Source organism: Talaromyces marneffei, chromosome 4 (assembly GCF_009556855.1).
Source record: "Talaromyces marneffei chromosome 4, complete sequence".
In the NCBI taxonomy this organism is placed as follows: domain Eukaryota; kingdom Fungi; phylum Ascomycota; class Eurotiomycetes; order Eurotiales; family Trichocomaceae; genus Talaromyces; species Talaromyces marneffei.
In genome coordinates this window covers 1096697-1120269 of record NC_072351.1, presented here as the reverse complement: position 1 = coordinate 1120269, position 23573 = coordinate 1096697, and the positions used below count along the sequence as shown (strand labels likewise).

Below are 23573 nucleotides of genomic sequence, written 5' to 3'. Positions count from 1 at the left end.
CCGCATTCTGGAAACTCTCTTATGTCCCACGGTTTGGTCGCTGTTCCTGTGCCATAATTTATACTGCATATATATATAGCCTTTGTGTTTTGGAACGAGACTATCTATTCATGTTATAAGAGGCCCAACTATTATTCCAATCCTCTCTCCTCCTTCCCCAGTGTTTTCTTCCTTGCTCCACTGTACGCCCAATGAGTAGGACACTCAGTCTATTTCGACAATAACATCCCTAGAATTTACTGAGTGAGTATCTTGCGATTAGAATACGAGGAACGGGGATGGCGACACGGGCTAAGACATTTCCACACATTGCAACCCAGCTCTCACGAGCTCGTACTGCTAGATTTTCGACATCATCGAGAGTGTTTGGATATGCTGACACGCTGCCTAATTTGAAGATTGGAGCACATACGAAGGTTTTATATCAAGGGTTTACTGGTTTGTACTCTATCGCCCGCTGTCTATGCACCGAACGTAGCATTGATCCTGCTTTTAGGCCGTCAAGTATGAACAACTATCTGAGGCATTGCGCTTTTCCGTGCTGACATTATCCTCCAAGGCAACTGCAAATGCCAAGGAGTCGTTAGAATGGGGTACCAAAATCGTTGGTGGTGTCAAGCCGGGGGTGGAAGGCGAGCATCTAGGCTTGCCTATCTTCCCTTCGGTGCGAGTGGTAACTATTTGTACCATTACTTGATTTTCTCGGAATAGGCATGTTTACTAACTGAAATCGAAAGGCCAAAGAGAAATCAAACCCAGATGCATCTGCCATTTATGTGCCAGGGGATCAGACGGCGCAAGCAATTGAGGAGGCGATAGAAGCCGAAATTCCTCTAGTTGTTGCCGTTGCAGAACATGTTCCAGTTCATGATATGCTACGAGTATGCAAAAGACCACTTATACATGCTATCGGACCGTTATTTACCCTTGTTTAGATTCATTCCATACTCCAAACACAGTCCAAGACTAGATTAGTAGGCGCAAACTGTCCCGGCATTATATCCGCAGTCGGCAAGTGTCGTATAGGATTTCAGCCTTTGCCATGTTTCGCCCCCGGTAGAATAGGTGTCGTTGCCAAATCTGGGACATTGAGTTACGAGGCCGTAGGGTCACTGACTCGAGCTGGTTTGGGGCAGAGCCTATGCATTGGCATGGGAGGCGATGTGTTGGCGGGAACGAACTTTATCGACGCGATGAAAATCTTTGAGAATGACCTAGACACTGATGGTATCGTTCTCGTTGGTGAGATTGGTGGCACTGCTGAAATGGATGCTGCGGAGTGGATCAAGGACTACCACAAGAGAACCGCAGACCCGAAGTGAGTTTGATACTCGGCTCTCGTACTTCAATAGAGTTAACATATGCTGACTATGACAAGACCGATAATGGCTTTAGTTGGCGGATTAGAAGCCCCAAAAGGCCGAGTAATGGGACATGCTGGAGCATGGGTTGCACCCGGTGAACCTGATGCTAGGGCCAAGTATGTGGCACTTCAAAAGGCCGGAGTGACTCTTGTGAGCCATCCAGAGAAATTTGGGCCTGGAATGAAGACACTTCTGGGGAACTCCGGACGTCTTTCGAACTCTAGCGTAAGTTGGCAATATTAGGCTTCTGTTTCGATTCGCAGTTCTGATTAAAGCACAGACATCACCATCAGCCGGTCAACGGAGAGGGTATCACACAGCGACACGGACTAGAACTAGGGTTCAACCTATTCAGCGCCGTTTCCTACACATCAAACAACATCAAGCGTTCGATATGCTTCAAGAAGCAAATATTCAAACGCAAGCAAAGCAGGCTTCTCCAGAAGACTTTCATCTATCAATTACTGTTGATCGAACATCCCGTTCACCCTGCATTACTGTCTCGTCTGGCAGTAAGTCTACAGAATCATCATTAAGAATTCTATTCAACTACACAAATCCCGAATTCTCCACGAATACAACCAGCGCAGTTCAATCCGAGATCGTCTCATTCCTTGGCTATGAGACCGACCACCAAGAGACACTGGGCAAATATCTTCAAGGGCTTTATAAGATCTTCAAGACCAACGAGGCTTTTGTGCTGGAGACAAGAGCTTCATTTTCATCTGAAAAGAACATAGTGGTACATGAGGCAAGATTTGGGTTTGATGATGCTGCTTATAAGAGCTCTGGACGACATGAGAAACTACACCAGCTTCGTGATGTTGCTGCGGAAGTTCCTGAAGAGGTCAGGGCAGAGAAAAGTGGTATAGTCTACGTGAAGTATGTTTCTTCACCTAAGTGGCAGATGACTGTTTCTGACTTGTTGAATTTTCTTGGTTAGACTGAACGGCGATGGAAGTATCGGTACATTGGGTAAGTGTTTCTCTATCGTATCTGTTTCATGACATGGCTAACTCTCCTCCACAGTAAACGGAGCCGGCCTCGCCATGAACACCGTGGATGCCCTGATCCTGAAGGGCGGCAAACCAGCCAACTTCCTCGACACAGGCGGCAAAGCCACGACAGCCACTGTCAAAGAATGTTTCAGCATTTTATGCGAGGATGCTCGCGTAAAGACGATCTTTGTCAACATCTTTGGCGGATTGATTAGATGCGATATGATTGCGGAGGGTATTATGGAGGCCTTTAAAGAACTAGACATGAAGATACCCGTCGTTGTACGATTAAGAGGTACCAATGAAGAAAAGGGGCAGAAATTGGTTAGTATCTCCCCTTTATCTTTCTGGAATATTGAATTACTAGATTGGTGAGTTTTGTAACTGACAAATTGTGCTTATAGATTGCCGAAAGTGGTCTCCCATTGCATGCCTTTGATAGCTTCGAGGAAGCGGCAGAGAAGGTCATCAGCCTTACTAAAGCCTAATCTTCATGATAGAAAGACAGGGAGTGCTTATTAATTATGGATTATTGATCATTCAAAAATTTGCGTTGGGAAACAAAGCTGCCGAGGTATGTTCTGAAGTGGGTTCGCGATGTCTACGGAATCCGTCAAGATGTTTCGACCGACTGACCCCCCGCTGAAACTTTGCAGAACAATTTCACATGTAATTTACACTAAGAAATTGGTTGCCTCTCTGCTCTTTGTTCGTTTGACAAGTCCAAGTCCAAGTACTATGCTCAATGCCTATAAGTAACTAGCTGGGTCTAGGGCTTACTCACTGGCATGTATGGGCTCGAGAGTAAGCCAGCCCTACTGGTAGATAAAGTCACCTTAGGCTCTAGATAGTTAGTAAACGTCAACGCTGGAGTGCGCCCTAGGGCATCCCCTACACATTTTATGAAGGGCGTGGTAGAGAGCCTTTTCACTAAGTGACCCTTGGATAGTTGGAACTTGGTAGGCCTATCTAAAGGTGCGAGCCATGGATGCGTAATTGCTAGTTAACATGTACAAACTCCGTAGTAGGGCTTGACACAATGGTTTTCCAAGGCCAGGAGCGCTAAGAATTTATGTACGAGTGAAAGTGAGATTTGTAGGCGATGCTAACATAGGTCTAGTGACCGGGTATTGAAATACCAGTCCCCGCATAAGTTATTCTTTTTAGTCTTGACTAGACACTCTTTGATTGTTGTACATACGTACTGTAGTATGCAGCAACAACGGCTAGTATCGGTAGGCAGCTCGGAGTATCTATGGGGAAAAATTCCAGACGACCCGTTCCCCCGAACACCACTGATCCGCTCTCGGCCTCCTTTTGACAGGGCCGATAAACAATAAATCATACTTAACTGATTCAGATCTCGACGCTCGTTACTTACAGAACTCATATCGCCTTTATTGAGGATTCTGTACTATCTACTTGAAGGCCCATTGTGGTATTTTTCGACATGTTGTTCGCCAGATCTGCTGGCAGGGTCGTATCTGACGCTGTGTCTGCCAAAGTGCCGCTTCCATCGTCCAGCCGGAATACCCTTGTGCGCTACAAGAATAGACGATTGATATTTGCAAGATATTATAATGGTAAGTCTACAATTTTTTTCTACTGCGATATTCCAAGGACATTGATTGTGTAAAGCGATCCTGACAGTTCCTACCAGCAGGACCAACCGCTTTCCCTCGCGCCGATATCCCGAAACCGCGCTCCAGAATACGTCGTGCTATCGGATTCACCACGCTCGCTATATTATCATTTTGGGCAGGAACGGCTGTTGTGCCTTACCAATCAGCCATGAAAATCTTGACCACCGGCATCCATAGCGACGAGGAGTCGCTCACCATCTTCCAACCATCGGATGAGCTATCTCAAACAATCGAAACCCATATCATGACACACCCGTTAACCCAAAAATACCGCAATAACCCGGACTTTACTGAATCGCGACCGCATATGAAGATACCGGAGGAGCTTCGCGGCCGACATCTTATGGCGGGAGCTCTACTTGGACCGAACCGGGTAGCCGTCCCTCCACTGGTCTTTATGGAGGACTCTGGGAAGGAACTTGTCGCCATCACCTACTTAGGCCAAGAAGTGTGCGGGCACCCAGGCATCGTCCATGGCGGTCTATTGGCAACCATGTTGGACGAGGGGCTAGCGCGTTGCTGCTTCCCTGTGCTGCCAAATAACATCGGAGTCACCGCAAACCTCAGCATTGATTATAGGAGACCTGTGATTGCCGATAATTATATTGTCCTGAGAGCCACGACAGTCAGACATGAAGGTCGCAAGGCATGGGTTGAGGGACGTATTGAGACCTTGACGGAGGGCGACGAAGAGCCGGTTGTTCTTGTGGAGGCGAAGGGGCTGTTCGTTGAACCGAAATACGCAGCTGTAAGCCATCTCCCTTCTTGCATGATATCTTTATTGGGGCTGAATGAGTGCTAACATCATCTAGAACTTGTCCAATCTCTACAAGGCGGCACGTAAAACGGTGACATAGATTTTGCGCGGCGTTTGAGGATGGTATGGGTTAATTCTGATTTGTGGCATGTATATATTTGTTGCGACTGGATATTTGCATAGACATTAAGCCTAATGTATCACATATATTTTGAACCAAGAAAGAGAACTTGGTGATACAACTGACTACGAGCATGATCACATTGTATATTGAATGGGTGTAGAGTGGAGTCCGCGTGATGACGGAGACCCAATGGCAACCTTGGAACTAAGTAAGTCCCGACTCCCCATCGTAAGCTTCGCAAGCTCTGGGCAACATCAACCACGACAGCTACCGCATACCTCGACACCTTCACACCTCGTGCCCGCCTATAGACGAGCGCGGTAGTAGGCTCGAGTTATACCAGACAACCGGTCCAACGAGACTCATAGGCGACCGGCAACATGTCGAAGAACACACTGTACCAGTTGCTTTCCCTCCCCACCTCGATCGTTCCCTCGCACCACCACGACGATGCACTCGAAGCTATTTCCTCCACAATCGGTGTTGATGGCTCGGTCTCTTCTTTTCCAATTCCTGAATTCAAGATCGGTACATTAGATGCCTTGGTGCAGCAGGCCGAGGAGCTGGCCAAGTTGGAGGGCATATGCCAGGCTGTCGTGGGGAAGGTCGGGGAAGCGCTGAAGGGCGTTCTGGGGAATGACGAGGAGCAGATTCAGAGGATGAAGACGGTTAATGATAGTATGTTGTTTCCTTTGTCGAGACTACGAAATTTTTCTTTAGACGCTTACTGACTATTACAATTATGACAGAACCCGTCGACCAGTATCTACGCACATTTCAGTGGAACAAGGTCAAGTACCGAGCCGACAGGTCGATTGGCGAATTAATTGATCTCTTGAAAAAGGTAAAGCGCCTATGGCTTGGATTTACTGGTATGCGATTGAGAATTACAGCTAACAATCAGTAGGAAGCTGCTAGCATTGATAGCGACATTCGAAGCAAATATTCCCAGTATAATCAAGTCAAGAATACTCTAGCGACATTACAGCGCAAACAGACGTATGTATACATTGCCGCACTTCCTATTCCTCGCTAATTTGTGGTCCTCTTAGCGGAAACCTGGCGTCGAGATCTCTGGCCTCAATCGTCGACCCCCAGAAACTGGTTCACGACTCGGAATATCTAGAAACACACCTCATCGCTGTCCCATCTCAACAGGTCAAAGACTTTCTGAAGCAATACGAAACGATATCCCCCATGGTGGTGCCGCGGTCTGCAAATCTGGTCGCCGAAGACGACGAATTCAGCCTGTACGCCGTTACGACGTTCAAAAAATACAGCGCAGAATTCACCCATAAAGCTAGGGAGAACAAGTGGATACCTCGCGACTTCAAATACACCGAGACTGGTCGGGAAGAAGAAGCAAAGGAAGTTGAACGAGTGGGTGGTGACGAGCGCAAACTATGGGGCGAGACAATTCGACTCGGCCGGACTAGCTGGAGTGAAGCGGTCATGGTTTGGATTCATGTGCTAGTTCTGCGGGTCTTTGTTGAGACTGTGCTTCGATATGGATTGCCTCTGGATTTCGTCTCTTCTATTGTTCGGGTAAGTCTTCTTTCCGGCTTGGTAGAACCGGTCGACTCTAACTGTATGCAGACAACATCGAAAGGTGCCGAAAGAGCAAAGAAAAATCTGGACAATAAATACAATTATCTCGCCGGAAATGCCTTTGGTCGCGACAAGAAAGGCCGAGTCAAGAAGGACGACCCGAATGAGATGCAGGTAGCTGGTGAAGGAGGCGGAGCTGATTATACGGCGTACGTGTATTATGAGTTCGAGTTTGAATGATTGCTACATATGGCAGTCTGTATATGTCTCTTGGAATTAAGCCGGAAGTTTGATAGAATTTAGTAGCACACGTAAGCTATATTTGTATAGGCAACTTGAAGATCTAAACTTTGCATGATTCTAGGTAAATATGGACATGAAGGTTAATATAAAAAGCAAGAAATTTTGTATATAGACAGAAAAACGAAAAAAGCATGATCGTCATCTCTAGTTAGCAGTCTTTGTTGGCAGATATCCCTTCGAGTCGAGGTAGTTAATAATCTGAGCGACAGCTTCCTGAACCGTAACTTCGTGATTCTTGATGTGCACCTCAGGTTTGATAGGAGCCTCATAGGGAGCACTGATACCGGTGAACTCCTTGATCACGCCCTCTCTAGCCTTCTTATACAGACCCTTGGGATCTCTCTGCTCGGCAACCTCAACGGGAACATCGACGTAGACTTCGACGAAAGGCAACCCAGTCTCCTCACCGGGAGTGGGAGCCTCATGCAATTGACGAGCGGTATCTCTATCCGCACGGTATGGAGAAATGAACGAAGTAATAGCGATAGAGGTACTGTCCGCAAACAACTTTGCGACTTCAGCAATTCGGCGAATGTTCTCGTTGCGATCCTTCTCGCTGAATCCTAGGTCCTTGTTGAGCCCGAAACGGACGTTGTCGCCATCGAGGCGGTAGGCGTGCACGCCGCGGGTGCTAAGGAGTTGGTGCTCGAGTTCGACGGCGATGGTGGATTTGCCGGAGGCTGAGAGGCCGGTGAGCCAGATTGTGAGGCCTTGTTGGTTGCGGAGAGAGGAGCGCTCGGAGCGGGTGAGGGCCGCGGCGTGGAATGTGATGTTGCTGTTGAAATTAGTCGAAGGTCTCATGAACAAAGCAATTTAAATAAATATCTCATGGCCCTGCTAGGAATAACGGAGATCAAACGTAGAGTCGATTGTCTGGATTCTCTAGCATGCCATGCGGGGAAGTAGACGAGGGGCAAGAACATACGTTGCCATTTTTGATATGGTGGATGCAATTGCAGCCTTATTTTTGTAGTTAAAGAAGGGTATATATCGAGTAGCGATTCAGATTCTCACGACAGATTTTGAAGAGCAAGAAAGGGTATTATGAACAAGAGAGAAGGAGTTGTAGATGTTGTCGACGGATTCAAGAAAAAGATGCGCATCGGAGAAGCCTGAAAGGGTAAGGCGCAGGAACAGCGATGGCGTGATTGCGGGCACCGCAACTCCAATTAGCCCTAATTTCCTGTTTGGGAGTGTCCCTTTTCTACACTGATTCTCCTTCAGGCTGAGAGACTCTGGCAAGATCAAGTCTACTGTAAGTTTATAATACAAAGAGAGAGAATATGACGTTCTTTGTAGGTGAGCTTTCTGGGAAACATCTACATTAATAATCTCTCTTTGAGGAAGGATTTGTACTCTAGCTCTGTTCTAGAGATTAAAGCAGATGAAATGAATCACACAAGTACATTGTATACTCTTCCAACATCCCAATAAATAAGGATTACTAGGAACATTTCAAGTTTCAAGACTCTGCCAATCGTCTTACGCATTGTTATAAATGGCGACAATGAAATGTCTCTTTCTGTGCGCAGTCAGGCTGTCACACTAATTATTCCTCCAGTTACTACAGTTCCATTCACTTATCATGAAAACAATAGATGTTACTATCTGTAAACATACACATGTTACATATATATATTCCTAGATAGGAATTATTACCAAAAGGAGCAATAAAAGAAACCATAACTATGGCCTCTATCGCTGAGACCGACCAGCCTGACCTATTCACTCAAATGCTAGGCTAACTCTCGACCAGTTCCTATAGACAATGGCCTTTTATTGTGATTGTTCCTTATTCAATAACTCACTGGTTATTTTATTAAAGTAATTAATCAAACAAGTAGACATTGTCGGTTTCCTCTAGCGAGTGATATGTCCAGAAAAAGAAGCCCTTCCCTCTTATCAATGAGGGCTTCCACCCTCATCTAAATATTGTAGCCTTCAAGATTCCATCATCCTATTCAACATTTAATATATTCGACAGGTCGAGTTTAGCTGTGAGCATAAATCTTCAGTCTATAGTCTTCGAACTGAAATCATCTCTACAACTTGATACTAACTCGACTGTTCTCTGCCCCAACAGACGCTCAAGCTCGATTAAACGTCTTTTAGTTCTTAGCTTTAGGTTATTTCAAACTGTAGACCTTGATTTCAGTTTTTGACATCTTTCTGGCAAGGCAAACCCGGAGTATCTATGGTGTCTTGTTCATCCTGCGGAGTCGAACCAGATCGGACGGCCATGGCGTCCATTCTGAGTCATTTCGGGAGGCTTTTTTCATTTGGTAAGTGGTTGGTTCTATTCAAGTGTCTAAAATCAAAGCGGTCTAATTGACACAATAGGTACAGAACACACGAAAGAAATTGTTCCATCACTCGATCCTCGTAAGCTGCTACACTTTCTAGGACTACAGTTAGGACTCCTAAAGCCTGTCACAGCGCACAAAGTCTTTTTGGTCAACAACAGCCCGATTCTAAGTATTCTTGTTCACGAAAAAATCTTCGAGGTTGGTAACGAAGGAATTGAATCTTTAGAATCAACTCTTCGGGAAGAGTTATCAACGATTGAGGCTCCAGGACAGAGAATCGATGGCCTGCCCAAATTAAACGTGCCTGAAAGGCCAACTCCAGGGACAGAGAAACTGACTACGGGAGGAGAGGCACAGAATATCCACAATTTTTTCAAAGCAAGTGAACCTGCAGAGCTAATTCCAGAGGCGGTAGAGTCAAGTTCTGACGCTGAGGAACAGGAAGATAATCTCTCAGAAAATGGAGAGTATGATGATATCAGTGGTCTTACATCGTGCTGGACTCAAGCTGCGTCAATTCTTGATAAAGTTCTCTATGCTGGCGATCAACCTGCCTTTGCCAACTTTGCCAACTTCAACTTTGAACCAGAATCAGCGGATCCTATACCCCCGGAGTATGAAGCAGCCACTGAATTTCTCCATGCAGCATTGGTACAGTTCCCAATACCACCATCTCCAACCCAGTCGAGAGTAAATGCTTGCCATAATACTCAGGAAGATCCACCAGGATTCGTACCCCCGCCTCTTACCGAAGAATCTCTTAACAACAATGCACAGGCCCTCAGGCCGTTGATTGCCGTCCCTTCTCATCCTTATCCTTATATGAAGAACCCCGAGCACCCTGACCCGGAATCCATGCCCAATGATCAATACGGCGCACCACTGGAGTGTTGGGATTGTTGTGGAGACTGTGAAGTATACCCCATTGCGAATGGGTCAAGGATATGGAGGGTCCATAATTGGTTTGAGAAGTACTTTACGCATCATGACATGTATTGGGGCGATTTTGGGAAAAATCCATCACACCCATCACTTAAACACCCGGAGCCCGGTCCAGATGATGAGGATACTGGCCCTATGATTGTTGGGAAGCGCCAACACGATGAAGATTTCCTGTTGGGCGCCGAAGGAGTTGACGATTTCCTTCACTACAGGTTCGTATATTTCAATGAACCCGAAGATGTACACCAGGATATCTGCACTCTGCTTGTTCAGTACATGCAGCTTGGAGAAAGAGTTGACAAACCAGATCTCAACCTTTCCTACTACTACGGGGAACGTTCGAACGCCATCCTGGCCGAGTACGAGCCCCGCTTCCTTCCCAACGTCGGGTTCAGTTATGAAGGTAATAAGTTGCAGGTGCTTCAGTATCCAGGAATAGATGACATGACTAGACCGATATGGGAGGCTAAGGGCTGCCCGGTACCGATGCAGGCTGATCGCCATACTCGTATGGAGTACGCTAAGCGGGAATATGACCGACAGTGGACTATGTATCGTGCACAGGATGATGCACGCCAGCGATATGTCCAACAGGTGATGGAAGCCGCCCGTTACGAATACATCCAGAGGAGGCTTTTGGCGTAGATTGGGGAATTAATCTCTTATTAACTGGTAAGAGCTCTAGTTGTCTTTATTTTTGTGCAAATTGTGATTATTCACCTGGGCAGGTGCGAAGCGGGAGTCAGGTTGATAAATCAGCTGGTGTTTTCAATTGATATTGGGAACTCGGCGGAAAGTCGTGTTTTAGCCATCGATTGTTATTATTATGGCAGTCAATTTTTTTCTTTGGTTGATCATGAAGATAGTAGTACTTCGAAGGCTTTATCCATTAATAGTTATGGGCATTATGATAACCATGGAGTTCCTCAGATTTCGATATAGGAACTAATAATGCTACCTAGGTAGGTATGTATGATAAGGGATGCCCAAAGAACAGTCTAGATGTACAAAAGCAGCTCGACATGCATGTTCACCGGTAGTTTCTCACCTATCGGTATGGAACGATTGCGCATATGATGCCAGATATATACAAGCATACAAGGTGCAGATATGTAGCCAATCCTATCTCTGATCCCAATCATTCCTACATCAGTAAGTTTGGCACCACTGCAGGATGCATACATACTACACGTCGATATGCCAGATAGCCCTTACCCGAATTTCAAATCAGTCGGATACTAGGACTATGGATAGTAGCCGTAGGGCCTAAGATTGCCTACCAGCTACCTGGCACTGGGTCCAAACTGAATCAAAGAATTAGCATTTATCCAAGCTAATGCCGGCGCATGGAAAAAAAAAAAAAAAACTAAGTACATAGTCTATTCTGGTGGATAGCTAGCTAGCGATAAGATATCCTCGTTTAAAGTTGACAACCACATATCCCTTGCATCCGAATGATCTGCACTAATCCAAGCCACGCCCGTCCGCGCTCGGATTTGGCCGGGTCTACTTTCAGGCTTTATGTATTAAATGAAAAAGGAAGTTATCCCTTGATACAACTCCGGCGGTATAGACGAGGCATGTATTCTTGTGTATGTCTGATGGGCACAGGGTCAACCAATAAAACAACATTAACTCAGCTAGACTGCCAACCATCGAAGTCAAAAAGACATATACGTATAAACTTTAGAAACAAATGCAACCCCGACGATCACATCGTGGATTCCATTCCATCGCTCCACAACCACGATTTTCCAAGCATTGACGCTCAGGGTCAATCCCTTCCCATTCCAACAGAAAGTGGAATGATAATCTAGAACAGATTTTTCTGTCAGCTTGCTCCCTTGCTTCAGGTCTTCTACGCATCTGTATCTCCCTTTATCAGGACGATTAACTTAAGCAAGAGATCCGATCGCGTGGCTGCCATTCATGATTTTCTCCGTACGTCGTACATACTTTTCTTGATACGCTGGAAATATGTAACTGGACGATCCAAACGGATTTGACTTGAGTAGGTATCCATTCCTGGCAGAAGTTTAGAGACAAGCCAACCCCTTGCTGAGGTGAGGGATATTGAGATGTTGTACTCTGTACACATTACAAGAGCTCTTTTTTTTCACTTTTTGAAGGATGTGTTTCTTTTCATGCCCAACGGGATACGTTTTTGTATTGTTGGTATTTCCAATACTCCAATACCTCAGCCAAAATCAGTTACAGCTTTGTCTGAGAGGCCTCTGGAGTAACACCTGGTGACTCCAACAGTGAACCGTCATACATACTCGCCACAACAGAAAGGGATATGCCATGGCGGCTAGAGTTGCAATGGGCGAGTTCGTGAGACTTGCACGAGTTGCTTTTGTTTCCAGGAAGGTCTCTCGTGTCGTTCACGACAAAGCCGGCCTCTAGGACCACTAGATAGTACTAGGATTGGCAGATCTCTACCAGGGCTGAAGTGCAGATAAATGCGTAGTAATATGGGGCTTTTGTATGACCATGACTAAGTAGTTGACCTGCCAGCAATGATGTTTCTAGTTCTACTTCATCCGACTTGACATTAAAAGTTTCTCATGTATCACGCAACTACTCTGCATGGAAGAAAGGCAGCATGCTCTTGGCCCCTTTTTCACCGACCACAGTGCCTCAGCATTAGTAGGACGTAGAGATACGGTCTTTGTCTTCGTTATGACAAGAATAGTGAAAATCGCGCAGCGCCAGCTTATCTTCCCCAGAATAATTGAAGAAATAGAAATGATAGGCAGTTCTAAGCTACATCAATTCTCGGTGTGCCCGATCCACCTTCCTCACATAACTACACATACATATACATAGGTAATTACATACATACTGATACCGTACAATACACACTAGCCGACTAGTGCACTCCACTAAGGTCGATCATCCACAAAATCAAGACACAAAACGCCTTCGACGCCATTCCCGTCGGTCCTTGTATTAATACCCGTATTAAGGCATTGGCCCGGAAGCTTATGTCATGATTCGCAATCAAGAAATCCTACAATAAACACGTTATGTAGTTACGTAGCACGTACATTAATTAAATGATTCAAGAATGAATTATATGCAGACAATTCAGGAACCCTTCCAGAAGCAAGCGTGACTTGAGGATTCTTTGATTGTGATTGACAAGTAAAAGGATTATTCGTCCATATACATGTGGATCTATCCACGGAAGCATGAACAACGCACTACTAGAGTACTAGTAGGACGTTCTGAAGCGCCGCTGCTGCTTCTTGCACGTTCGCAGTAGTAGTTCGTATAGTAGTTCGTATAATCAACGAAATACTACTCTGAAGCCCGAGCGACTACCGGTAGTTCGTCGGCCTAGCCAATCCTTAAACTAACAAACTCTGATATTTTTTGGTTGTACGTGCTCGGAGTGACAGTTCATCATTGTAATAGCTGGAAGACTTTGGTACTACCTACATTGCGCAAATTGTCCTACGACCGTTCCGGCTTATTGGTAAATAGGCATTTGGCAGGTTACATTGTCGGACGAACTATGAGACTCTTCAAAGTGTCAAGTTGAGGCATTTTTCATAGATACTCCTAGGTATATCCTTGGTTGCGCGACATATTGAATGTCTTCATCTCACAAGATTTGTACCCAAACTTTGCTACTCTGCCCGACGGAATTTTATTCCATCGCCTGTTGTATCCCGTTGAAGTCAAAATTTTTGATTTTCCCGCATGATCGCGAAACTTTTTCCTTATCAGCCAGGGAATTTGATCGCAGCTGATCCAGATTATTGTCGGAGCTGCGGATGCCAATGACACTCTAATCTGGCCGTCAATTGTACCCCATGGGCCGGAATGTTTTTTTTTCTTCGAGCAACGTGACTTTTACCCCGTGGGATCTCCAGACTCGTTTCCCTGGGTTGTTGATGGTGTTGAGTTTGCAGTGTTTGCACTACTTGAGTTTCTGGTAGAATGACTCGTAAGTGCAACGGTAGACGATGTGTTTATGATGTCGTATCAAGGAAGAAAAGGAAAAACAAGCTTCAGATGATACTATGCCGTAATTCAGCACTATTTTTTCGTTTATTACCACTTTCTTACCAAAGTTACTAGTGTTTGCATTATCTTCTGCATACTCGTTGTTTACGTGCCTTGGTATTGCTCATACAAGCCAAACTTAATCTTCCTTGGACGCAGATACAGTTCAGCACTTTTTATACCGAACTGAACTCTACCTTGGTGAACTTGGTTCTCATTTATCACTATGATCTTACTGCCTATACTTAAATCTACAGTCAAAATACACGATATTTGCAGTGAATGAAATCGGTGGAGATGAACGCCACGTGGGTCTAACCAGTACAGAAGTAGTGGACGTACCTGGGATGTCGTCATCGGCGCCGAGGAAAAAGGTATATCCGAGTTGCAGTTCGACCGACCTTGGACAAAATTAATTCGGCCTGCCGAGACTACATCAACCACTTCCGATGCCGAAGCCTCTTTTTCGCGTTTTCCTCGGGTGGAAGGAATCACTCCTGAACATCCAATGGATCGATGCTGGGTTTTGGTCTTTTTTGCCTCTGCTCGATTTGCGTTCCTGTTATTTTCTGATGCGTATCGATAAGGAGAATTTTCTCGGTTGGGAAGGTAATTGTGCGACAGTACTCCGTAAGCCACGGCTCCATTCCGCGTTCGGACATTCCGTCCAGTCACACGATCAACAACCCCCCAAAGACGGGAAGATCTAGAATGTCGGTTCTATAAGAAATTAATGATATAGAGTCTATATCAAGAATGGCACATGTAGGAGAAGGATGATTGCGTGCGGCAGATTGACCTGATCGATACAAGAGTCTCTTGTGGTGTTCCCACCACGTTGCTGTATCGCCAGCCGCCATTCAGTCAAGGAGGAGGCATGTTATGGGGTAATTTTTAGGTCCAAGGATCGGCGGAACCAAGCAGGCTTCTAGTAAGCAGTCAATTAGCACTATTCTATAGTAAGAAGTAATTTGTTTCCGTGTCGACAGAACAATGACGACAGAAAATGCATGTAACAACTTCCAAGTGTCCTGACTCGTGAGTGACGATAGCAACTAGTCCGCTTTGGGTCATCGAATGAACTCCACTCGACGCCACTCGGGCCAACCAGTGTCTGCGACTCTGCGCTCAGCACAGTGCCTGGCCCGTCCTGCAACGAAAGTACCGGTACGTACGTACCAACACTACCAAACTTACCGACTTTTTCAAGTACGTACATACTCAGTAGTTTAATTTTGGTGCTCCTCCTGCTACACTTGGTACCACCAACACACTTGTCACCAATAGATGGAGAGTCGATGAAGAGCGCCAACTCTAGTAAGCAAGGATGAAAAGGAAGAAGGCAGTAACACCCGTGAGGCAATTTATAACCATCATTCTCTCAGTACGTACTGCAACATGTACGAAGTACTCTCGTCTTAGTTAGGTATCCCTTGTTTATTGTCAACGGAAATGCTGTGCCGTTTCACTGTTACCATGACTTGACTACGAGTGGCTGAAGTAAAATGTGGGTATCCGGTATCGTATCGATACAACATGGAAAGTCCCAAACCAGAACAATCCTTTCTTTTCTTTTCTTTTTCTCTCTCTCGCTCTTATCTCACTTCTTGGGGCCCCAGTTCCTCCCCATGTGCTAACTAGCCAATAGCCCCAGTTTTTTTTTTTCTTTTTCGTGGATCTCGATATCTTGCTCGTTATGCCCTCTCCGGACACAGAGCATGGTCGGATGCGGACTGGTACAGATGTATGGACAATAAATAATCCCTCCCCCCCCTCGATGTCTGTTTTCTTTTCCCTATTTCTCTCTTAGATTTACTCTTTAGACCGCAAGTAAAACAGTGACCTTTATATTTCTTTCCTCAACTTCTATTGATCCTCATTTTAGCCTCTGTTGCTGAAAGAGAGTAAGCTTCAGTTTAGACAGCGGGCTTGTTGTCCTGAGGCACTAGCTAGTGTCATTCTACTTTGCCCACTCCCACCTTTCTCGTCACTAAGCAACTGCTCAACGTTTGCTCTCGAGGTAAGAGGACATGTCATTTCTTTGCCCTGCAGAGTTCATGTGATTGCCTTGGCTACCAAATGCCCCAATTGCCCCAATTGCACCAAGTGAACCAACTGTGCTGGTCCTGCCAATTGTGCCCCTGGTGCCCTCCTTCCATTTTGGGCTGTTTGTGCTCGTTTGTTGTGCAAAGACCATAATCCATTGGCTCCTTCCCTCTTTGTTGACTCACGTGCACCTTCCTCACAATGTGTCTGCTACACGCTTGCACCTCTATATCTCCCACCTTTTCTCCCCTCTTGTTTCTTTCTTTTTTTCTCCTCTTTGTCTCCTCAACACACGCTTAGCTTCTCTTTGGCTATCGTCAGATCTTCATGCTTTGCCCTTTCAATTGTTCCTCCTGCTATCGTGTCTACTGGTCGTCATCACCGCACTCATCTCATCTCATCTTATTACATCTGCTGACTAGTCATCACCTGAAGCTTATTCCTCATTGCAGGCTGTCTGTCTGAACAAATTCCTGTATCCTCGTCAGAATGGCACCTGTTACAGAAATCGACCAAGGCCCCAAGTCATTTCCTGTCGAGACCAATGAAAAGGTCCACGACTCCGAGACCTCCTCCAGCACTCAGGCAGACTTGACTGGCACTGGTGCTCCTGACGCTGAGAAGCTCTCTCGTCACACTCACTGGACCGCTGACAACCAGACTCACGAACTCGAGCCTACTGCTAGCGTTCGTAGCGATGGAAAGGTTCTGCTCCTTGAAGAGGATGTCTACGACCAACTCGGTTACGGATTCCCAACCTGGAAGAAATGGACCATTCTTACTGTCATCTTCCTTGTCCAGGTTTCCATGAACTTCAATACCAGCCTGTATTCAAACGCTCTCGGTGGCATCTCCGAGGAGTTCAACGTTTCTGAACAAGCAGCTCGCTGTGGTGCTATGATCTTCCTTGTTCTCTACGCTTTTGGCTGTGAACTTTGGGCCCCATGGAGTGAAGAACTTGGGCGTAAGCCAATTCTCCAGGCTAGTTTGTTCCTTGTCAACATTTGGCAACTCCCCGTCGCTCTTGGTAAGAACTTCGCAACTATTATGGTTGGTCGCGCTCTCGGCGGTCTATCATCTGCTGGTGGCTCTGTTACTCTTGGTATGATTGCCGATATGTGGGAAGCAGATAATCAGCAATATGCCGTTGCGTACGTCGTCTTCTCCTCTGTCGGTGGTTCTGTCCTAGGTCCTATCATTGGCGGTTTCTGTCAGCAGTATCTACACTGGCGTTGGTGCATCTGGATCCAGCTCATCTTCGGTGGTTTCGTCCAACTCTTGCATCTTTTCCTTGTCCCTGAGACTCGATCTACTCTCATGATCGACAAGATAGCCCGAAAGATGCGCAAGAGCGGTGAAAACCCCAACATCTACGGAGAAAATGAACTCACGCCATGGAATGAGCGTTTCTCAGCCAAGGAGATCATTAAAACCTGGATGCGGCCATTCCACATGTTCTTGACTGAACCTATTGTCTTGACCCTTTCTCTTCTCAGTGGTTTTAGCGATGCTCTGATCTTCATGTTCATTCAGTCATTTTCCCCAATCTATCAGCAATGGGGTTTCGATGCTGTCCAACAGGGTCTCACATTCATCTCTATTCTAGTTGGGTATCTCATCGCCTGGTTCTCTTTCTTCCCCGCTATCAAGCGTAACATACGTGAGCGTGCTGCCAAGCCTGATGATGAAATTGCTCAATATGAATCACGGTTGTGGTGGCTGCTTTACACTGCTCCTTGCTTACCTATCGGCTTGATCGGCTTCGCTTGGACTACTATGGGTCCTCCTCTACCTTGGATTGCAAGCATGATCTTTGTAGCCATTGTCGGTATTGCCAACTATGCTATTTACATGGCCACCATTGACTATATGATCTGCGCTTATGGCCCATACTCTGCATCTGCTACGGGCGGAAACGGCTGGTCTCGCGATTTCCTTGCTGGTGTTCTCACCATTCCGGCAACTCCCTTTTTCAACAACATTGGTGGACATTATCACATCCAGTATGCCTCGACAATTTTATGTAAGTTTTGCCCCTTACCACGTCGATTGAACATTACTAACAAAAGTTTCAGTCTGCATTTCCTTCCTCCTTGTCTTGGCCGTCTACGTAATTTATTGGAAAGGACCTACTCTTCGAAAGCGATCTCCTTTCGCCCAACAGCTCTCCGATGCGCGTGCTACCACTGATATTGCTGGCCATCGCTTGGCGCGTCTGCCAACTGGTTCTCGCGCGAACTCCTTTGCTCGTTCCCAACAAGAGCTGCGTCTCCGTCAAGCTCTCGGAAGCCGTCAGAACAGCTATTACGGTTCGCGTGCCAATTCCCGTGTTAATTCTCGCGCCAATTCCCGCGTGAATTCTCGCCGCAACTCTATTGCTGAGGTCTAATGAGACTATCATTGATCGTCTCTCTCCTTGTGGTGGCATCAAATTTGAACAACCAACTACTGCAGACTGTGGAGTCAATGACCAAGGGCTCGCTAAAGACGTGGTTTTGCAAGTGCTTGGGCTTATTCTTGCCGATCCTCACTGTTCCTCCTTTTTTATCAAGTCTTGTGATGTGCAAGACAGAAATTCGCTGTTGCTGTTTGAGTCGATACCCATCTTTTATTTCTTTTTCCCCTAGTGATGCTTCATGGTGCATGGTTTCAGTTGATGAGCGGATGTTTCATTTACGAGTGAATGACTGGCAGGTTATACCGGGGCGTGATTTACCTTCGGCCTAAACTGGAGCCAAGTCAACATGGTTATCTCTGGTCGAGAACCATCTTTCAAGTTAGCCCGTTCAGCATTGATATCAAAACAGGAAGCAATTAATTCATGTATCTTATTCGATCCAATATTTGTGCTCGACGACAGCCCGTTGCTAATATTGTTTGTATGTATGAGTACTATCCGTACGTAGCTTGCATCATACTACAAAGCAGTTCATTACATTTCATTCTGATGCATAGTACATGCCATGGTATTGAAGAATCTCTAGTTCATTGTTAGAATGGTAACTTATTTGCACATGAAGCTCACTAAAGTAAAGAAATGACGAAAAAGAAAAAGAAACGCTCGAACACAGAATCATATTGTTTCGACATCGATCAAGAAGGACGATGGAATTTACTCTCGATCCAAGGCATCGGCGTAACCGTAGCCTTTCGCAACTTATTCCTCACCAGGACTGCGACCTCGGTGCCCTTCTTGTGTAATCCATTCTTTATATACCCCATCGCAATGTTGGTACCACCGAGTGAAGGGCTGGGTAACCCAGAGGTAATAACACCAATCTGAGTAGGCGTCTTGTTCTCTTCGGTGATACTACTAGGATCAACGATGATAGCACCCTCACGGGCTGGAGCACCCTTTTCGATAGTGAGACCAATTCGACGCTGGGAGATATTCTTGGATGGTTTCGCGAGTTGAGCAAGGATAACAGATGAGCCGTTGAATTTGGAGGCAGGGGATGTCTCGTCACGTCTTTCTTTGCCGACGACCCAGCCCAATGCGGCCGTGGGAGGGGTTTGGGCAGTTGAGATATCGTGGCCATACAAACACATGCCGGCCTCAAGACGGAGGGAGTCACGCGCCGCGAGACCTGCGAGACGACACTTGTCAGGCTGCGAGATCAGGAGTTCGGTGACCTGGTAGGGTAGATCGGTGGCGCCGTCGGAAGTGGGGATGGAGATCTCAAAGCCATCTTCGCCTGTATAACCGGTTCGGGAGATGAGGAGGCGATGGGCTGTTTTGCTTCCGTCCGGGAGTTGGAGGTAGAGTTCTCGTGATTGACCAAAGTATAATGTGTTGAGATCTGTCAAGGCAGGGTCTTCGCCTTCACCGGTATAGATGTATGATTGTAAGACCGACGGTGCCAATGGTCCCTGGAGAGCGATAAGGGCACGGTCACTTAGGATCTCCCATTTGATGCTATCTGCGCCGTGTTCGGTGCGGTAGGCTTCAATCTCGGCAGTGAGGAACGCTAGATCTTCCTCTCGTCGACCGGCGTTGGTGACAAAGTAGAAAGCCTCGGGGCCTTGTCGGGTGATAACAGTGTCGTCAATAATACCACCAGTGCCGTCTTCAAGGAGGCAGGATAGTGTAGAGGTGTTGTTGGCGAGTTTGTCGAGAGACGATGGGGTGACTTTCATGAGAAGCGGGAGAGCTCCGGGACCTGTAAGACGGTGCTGGACCCTGTACACAATTGATTAATCATTTTGAACATATTAAAAATATAGAGAGTGAACTAACATGTGGCTAACATCGAACAAACTGGCCTTCTCTCTTGTCCAATGATGGCTCTCCGCATGCGAAAGATCGGTGTATTGCAACGGCATATCGAAGCCGGCGAATGGCACCATTTTGGCTCCATATTTGAGATGCAAATCATACAATTGCGTGCGGCTTAGGGATGTGCTGCTGGAAGAAGCATATCTGATGGACTTTCTTGCGTAAGTGGGCAATGCTGGTCTGGCACTCTGCTGTTGTACCGGAACTGATTTTCGGAGACCGGTGATAGCGATAGACGATTTGGGGATGCGACTAGCAACGACAGTGGACAATTGTCGCGCATTCTGAAAGGGTTTTGCGCCCCGGTAGACGGATCTTGTAATTCCAGACATTTTTATATGTGTCAATTGATTTCTGAAATCTATAAGAGGAAGAAAAAACGAGAAGAAGTAAAAGAGGGAAAGAAAATCGTACACCGTGAGATAAAGCTTGAATGCCGATGCGGAGAGGCGGGCAACTGCACCGATAACGGAAAAGTCACGTGAAGATAAGCCGGGAATGTGTTTTCCGAAATGCGCCGAAAGAAGCCCTAATTTGTATGATCAACGTACCGTTATTCTAGCTCTTGTTGAAGTTGATGAGCAGAAATCATAAAATTGCATTATTTTAAGGTAATTAATAACAAGAAATTCAAATAAGAATATGGAAAGAGAAGAGAAATGAGGTTTATTAGAGATCCTTGGTCAAACTGCAAACTGTGGTAGAGAATCAGTGGTTGAAACAAAAGCAAATTCATAAAGCAAGTCAACCATCTTTCCAGAAGACGGACATCATGCCTAAAGGCCATTGTCGGCGCACGAGAATGGTCCACCAAATCCGCCTTCCTGGTAACTCAGGATGACACTTTCAATAGATGCCTGAGAAAGAACATGTTAGGTTTGTACCATAGAATAATTCGACCGAGAATGACTTACGTAGGTGCCCGCGCCTAAGAAATAAAGACCGACGGCGATCAAAAAGAGATTCACAATCACTCCAATCCAACCGCGAATGCCACGAACTTTGTAAAAGTTCGAACCATGGTCTTCCGCCCGCATGCGAAGGTACGCCACACCCCAGAAGATGAAGCCGAAGAATGAGTCAAAGAGCGAACTCATAATCGACTCAAGGTCCGAGAAGAAGGGAACAATTTCAGCAATTATAAAGGCAAGAACCCAGAGAACAGCAAGAATTCCAGCCCATGACGCCCATCCAACAACGGTATGTTGCGACTTGTGGCGGCTGCCCTCAAAGAAGCGCAAGAACACGAAGCGAGCAGAAACAGAGGCGTAGAGAACACCTAGGAAGATGAGAGTCGGAATCATAAAAGAGAACGCCACCTTCTTATACACGTCATCTCCCAAGGAGCCGAAGGCGGGGGCTGTCATATACTGGTTTCCAGTATAAGCGTAGATGACGGCTCCGACAATACTGAAAACAATGACCTCGGCTATGGTGACAGCAGTGACAGACTTCCAAAAGTCCTCGGGCTCCTTCATTTCTGCAATAAAACTTGGCAGCGTGATCTGGCCGATGAAGGTGTAGCTGATGTTGAGAAAAGCACTCATGCCACTAACGAATGTGGTACCGGAAACGGGGAAGGCCGTTACTATAGGTTTACCCAGTGCCTCAGTGTACCCTGCCGGGCGAGGCTCAATCCCGGCAAAGATGGTAGCCAGCAGGACTGAAATGAATGTGAAAAATGCAGACACTGTGGCCATGTGGGAGAGACCGCTGAACGTTCTAGGCAGGGAAAAGAAAAACGAGATGATCGGAATGATGCAGGAAAAGGCGATAGTGCAAGTTGCATGACCGGTCATGGTGTTTAGGTACTCGGCGCCGACCAAACAATGCAGTCCCTGCGGTTGTTAGATTTGAAATACCAAGGATGGTTTTCGCAAGGAAAATAGTTTACCTGAATGAAGGTATTGTTTAACAAGAACATCACAGCAGTAGCCCACCAGGCAATCTTAGAATCCCAGAACAGATATTGACCAATGTCGCAGACATCGCGAATTTCAGGGTGACGCAAACAAAATCGCCTATTGATGGAAAATGAGTATGAAACATTAGACCCAAGAATTTGGGGGTAATATACCAGATTGTGAGTGATGTATACAACACAACGAGAGCGACAAAAACCGTCAGGATCAGACCCGGAACTAGACCTAAGACGGAGTACGCCCAGGGAAACGACATAATAGCCAGACAAATATACTCGGAGAAGAGCAATGCTGCGGTCTGTTCAATCAGTACAGGTACTAATAAAATAAATGGGAATAGCAAGACTCACCTTCTGCCAGCTGCATGTCCGGTATTTGATAGCACTCTCTGCCTCCAACGCCAGTTGCTTCCCGATAGTAGCCCGATCAACCACCACATCGCCTACTATACTAGGAGGACGAGTTTGGCTTTCTTCGTCAGATACATGTTTACCATAAATGACATTATCGGCGTCCTTTTCTGAGTTGTGTGACAAGTTCAACGCCATTTTATCTGACGAATGAACTCCTTCTCGAGGAGAACGGCGAGGAGGGAGGTGAGTGAACGAGTTAGGTGACCTTGTAGCTGCATGAAACGGCAGTCTTTTATGATTCTTGTAGTCAGAGAATTTCGCAGATAGTTCAGATTAGTGCTTATTCGCGAAAATCCACGGGAGTCGACGAATTCGGTACAGATTCACAAAGTCGGGTGGAAATCGAACTTATCAACGGTGCTGGTGAAAATCGATGAGTCTGAACAGAGCTTTGCAGCCGTAAACTCTTGTGGTCGGCGTCTCAAACAGAGGGAAAGCTTCTAATATATGTCTATTCTAGTAATAAATTAAATTAGCATTTATTTTTTTTTATTATACTAACGGACAGAAAGCAAGGTTCCTTTCCACGCTAAGCATTGATCGCGTAGTGTCAACCATAGGCGACTATTCCGGACATACCTAATTGGAGTTGTTGAGCGAGAGAACAACGGGAGAACGTGGCTGAGACGGCACTGCAGGATGCAATCGACGTCGAATTGCTGGGTTAGCTGGAAGTCATTGGCTGAACGGGCGGCGACTTGGACTTGAGAAACCGGAGGAGAGAGAACTGCACCATCGAGCCCATGAGCCGAGTTAGCATTACTATTCACTGTATTCAGTAACATCGTGGCCGGGAGTGGGTACGGCAGATCTGGCTTACCATTGGCGACAGGAGGACTCTTGTCCCATGATATGGAGTACTATGGTGTCAGTATGGAGCAAGTGGTGAAGCTAGACGTAGCTGGCTGATTTTCGTA

General features: G+C 46.2%; 8 protein-coding genes across 8 annotated transcripts; 5 read left to right on the top strand and 3 right to left on the bottom strand.

Annotated features, from left to right (window-relative positions):
* Positions 1-278: 278 nt before the first annotated feature.
* EYB26_005469 (uncharacterized protein) lies at positions 279-2850 on the top strand (the record flags this gene model as incomplete). Its single annotated transcript, XM_054264754.1, has 10 exons — positions 279-438; positions 497-504; positions 560-673; positions 738-881; positions 936-1318; positions 1379-1589; positions 1645-2246; positions 2308-2339; positions 2394-2686; positions 2767-2850. The coding sequence occupies 10 exons, from the start codon at positions 279-281 to the stop codon at positions 2848-2850; spliced, it is 2031 nt and encodes a 676-aa protein (XP_054120729.1).
* Positions 2851-3812: 962 nt separating this feature from the next.
* EYB26_005468 (uncharacterized protein) lies at positions 3813-4862 on the top strand (the record flags this gene model as incomplete). Its single annotated transcript, XM_054264753.1, has 3 exons — positions 3813-3945; positions 4023-4753; positions 4818-4862. 3 exons carry the CDS (start codon positions 3813-3815, stop codon positions 4860-4862), a joined length of 909 nt encoding a protein of 302 aa, XP_054120728.1.
* A 404-nt stretch (positions 4863-5266) lies between these two features.
* Positions 5267-6674, top strand: EYB26_005467 (uncharacterized protein; the record flags this gene model as incomplete). Its single annotated transcript, XM_054264752.1, has 5 exons — positions 5267-5564; positions 5636-5730; positions 5794-5885; positions 5939-6431; positions 6483-6674. The coding sequence occupies 5 exons, from the start codon at positions 5267-5269 to the stop codon at positions 6672-6674; spliced, it is 1170 nt and encodes a 389-aa protein (XP_054120727.1).
* A 207-nt stretch (positions 6675-6881) lies between these two features.
* On the bottom strand, positions 6882-7670 carry EYB26_005466 (uncharacterized protein; the record flags this gene model as incomplete). The annotated part of the gene is made up of 2 exons (XM_054264751.1): positions 6882-7512; positions 7663-7670. The coding sequence occupies 2 exons, from the start codon at positions 7668-7670 to the stop codon at positions 6882-6884; spliced, it is 639 nt and encodes a 212-aa protein (XP_054120726.1).
* A 1306-nt stretch (positions 7671-8976) lies between these two features.
* EYB26_005465 (uncharacterized protein) lies at positions 8977-10630 on the top strand (the record flags this gene model as incomplete). The annotated part of the gene is made up of 2 exons (XM_054264750.1): positions 8977-9019; positions 9078-10630. The coding sequence occupies 2 exons, from the start codon at positions 8977-8979 to the stop codon at positions 10628-10630; spliced, it is 1596 nt and encodes a 531-aa protein (XP_054120725.1).
* Positions 10631-16534: 5904 nt separating this feature from the next.
* On the top strand, positions 16535-18434 carry EYB26_005464 (uncharacterized protein; the record flags this gene model as incomplete). The annotated part of the gene is made up of 2 exons (XM_054264749.1): positions 16535-18068; positions 18121-18434. 2 exons carry the CDS (start codon positions 16535-16537, stop codon positions 18432-18434), a joined length of 1848 nt encoding a protein of 615 aa, XP_054120724.1.
* A 704-nt stretch (positions 18435-19138) lies between these two features.
* On the bottom strand, positions 19139-20653 carry EYB26_005463 (uncharacterized protein; the record flags this gene model as incomplete). Its single annotated transcript, XM_054264748.1, has 2 exons — positions 19139-20225; positions 20283-20653. 2 exons carry the CDS (start codon positions 20651-20653, stop codon positions 19139-19141), a joined length of 1458 nt encoding a protein of 485 aa, XP_054120723.1.
* A 444-nt stretch (positions 20654-21097) lies between these two features.
* On the bottom strand, positions 21098-22791 carry EYB26_005462 (uncharacterized protein; the record flags this gene model as incomplete). Its single annotated transcript, XM_054264747.1, has 5 exons — positions 21098-21178; positions 21236-22159; positions 22216-22342; positions 22399-22541; positions 22594-22791. The coding sequence occupies 5 exons, from the start codon at positions 22789-22791 to the stop codon at positions 21098-21100; spliced, it is 1473 nt and encodes a 490-aa protein (XP_054120722.1).
* Positions 22792-23573: the final 782 nt, after the last annotated feature.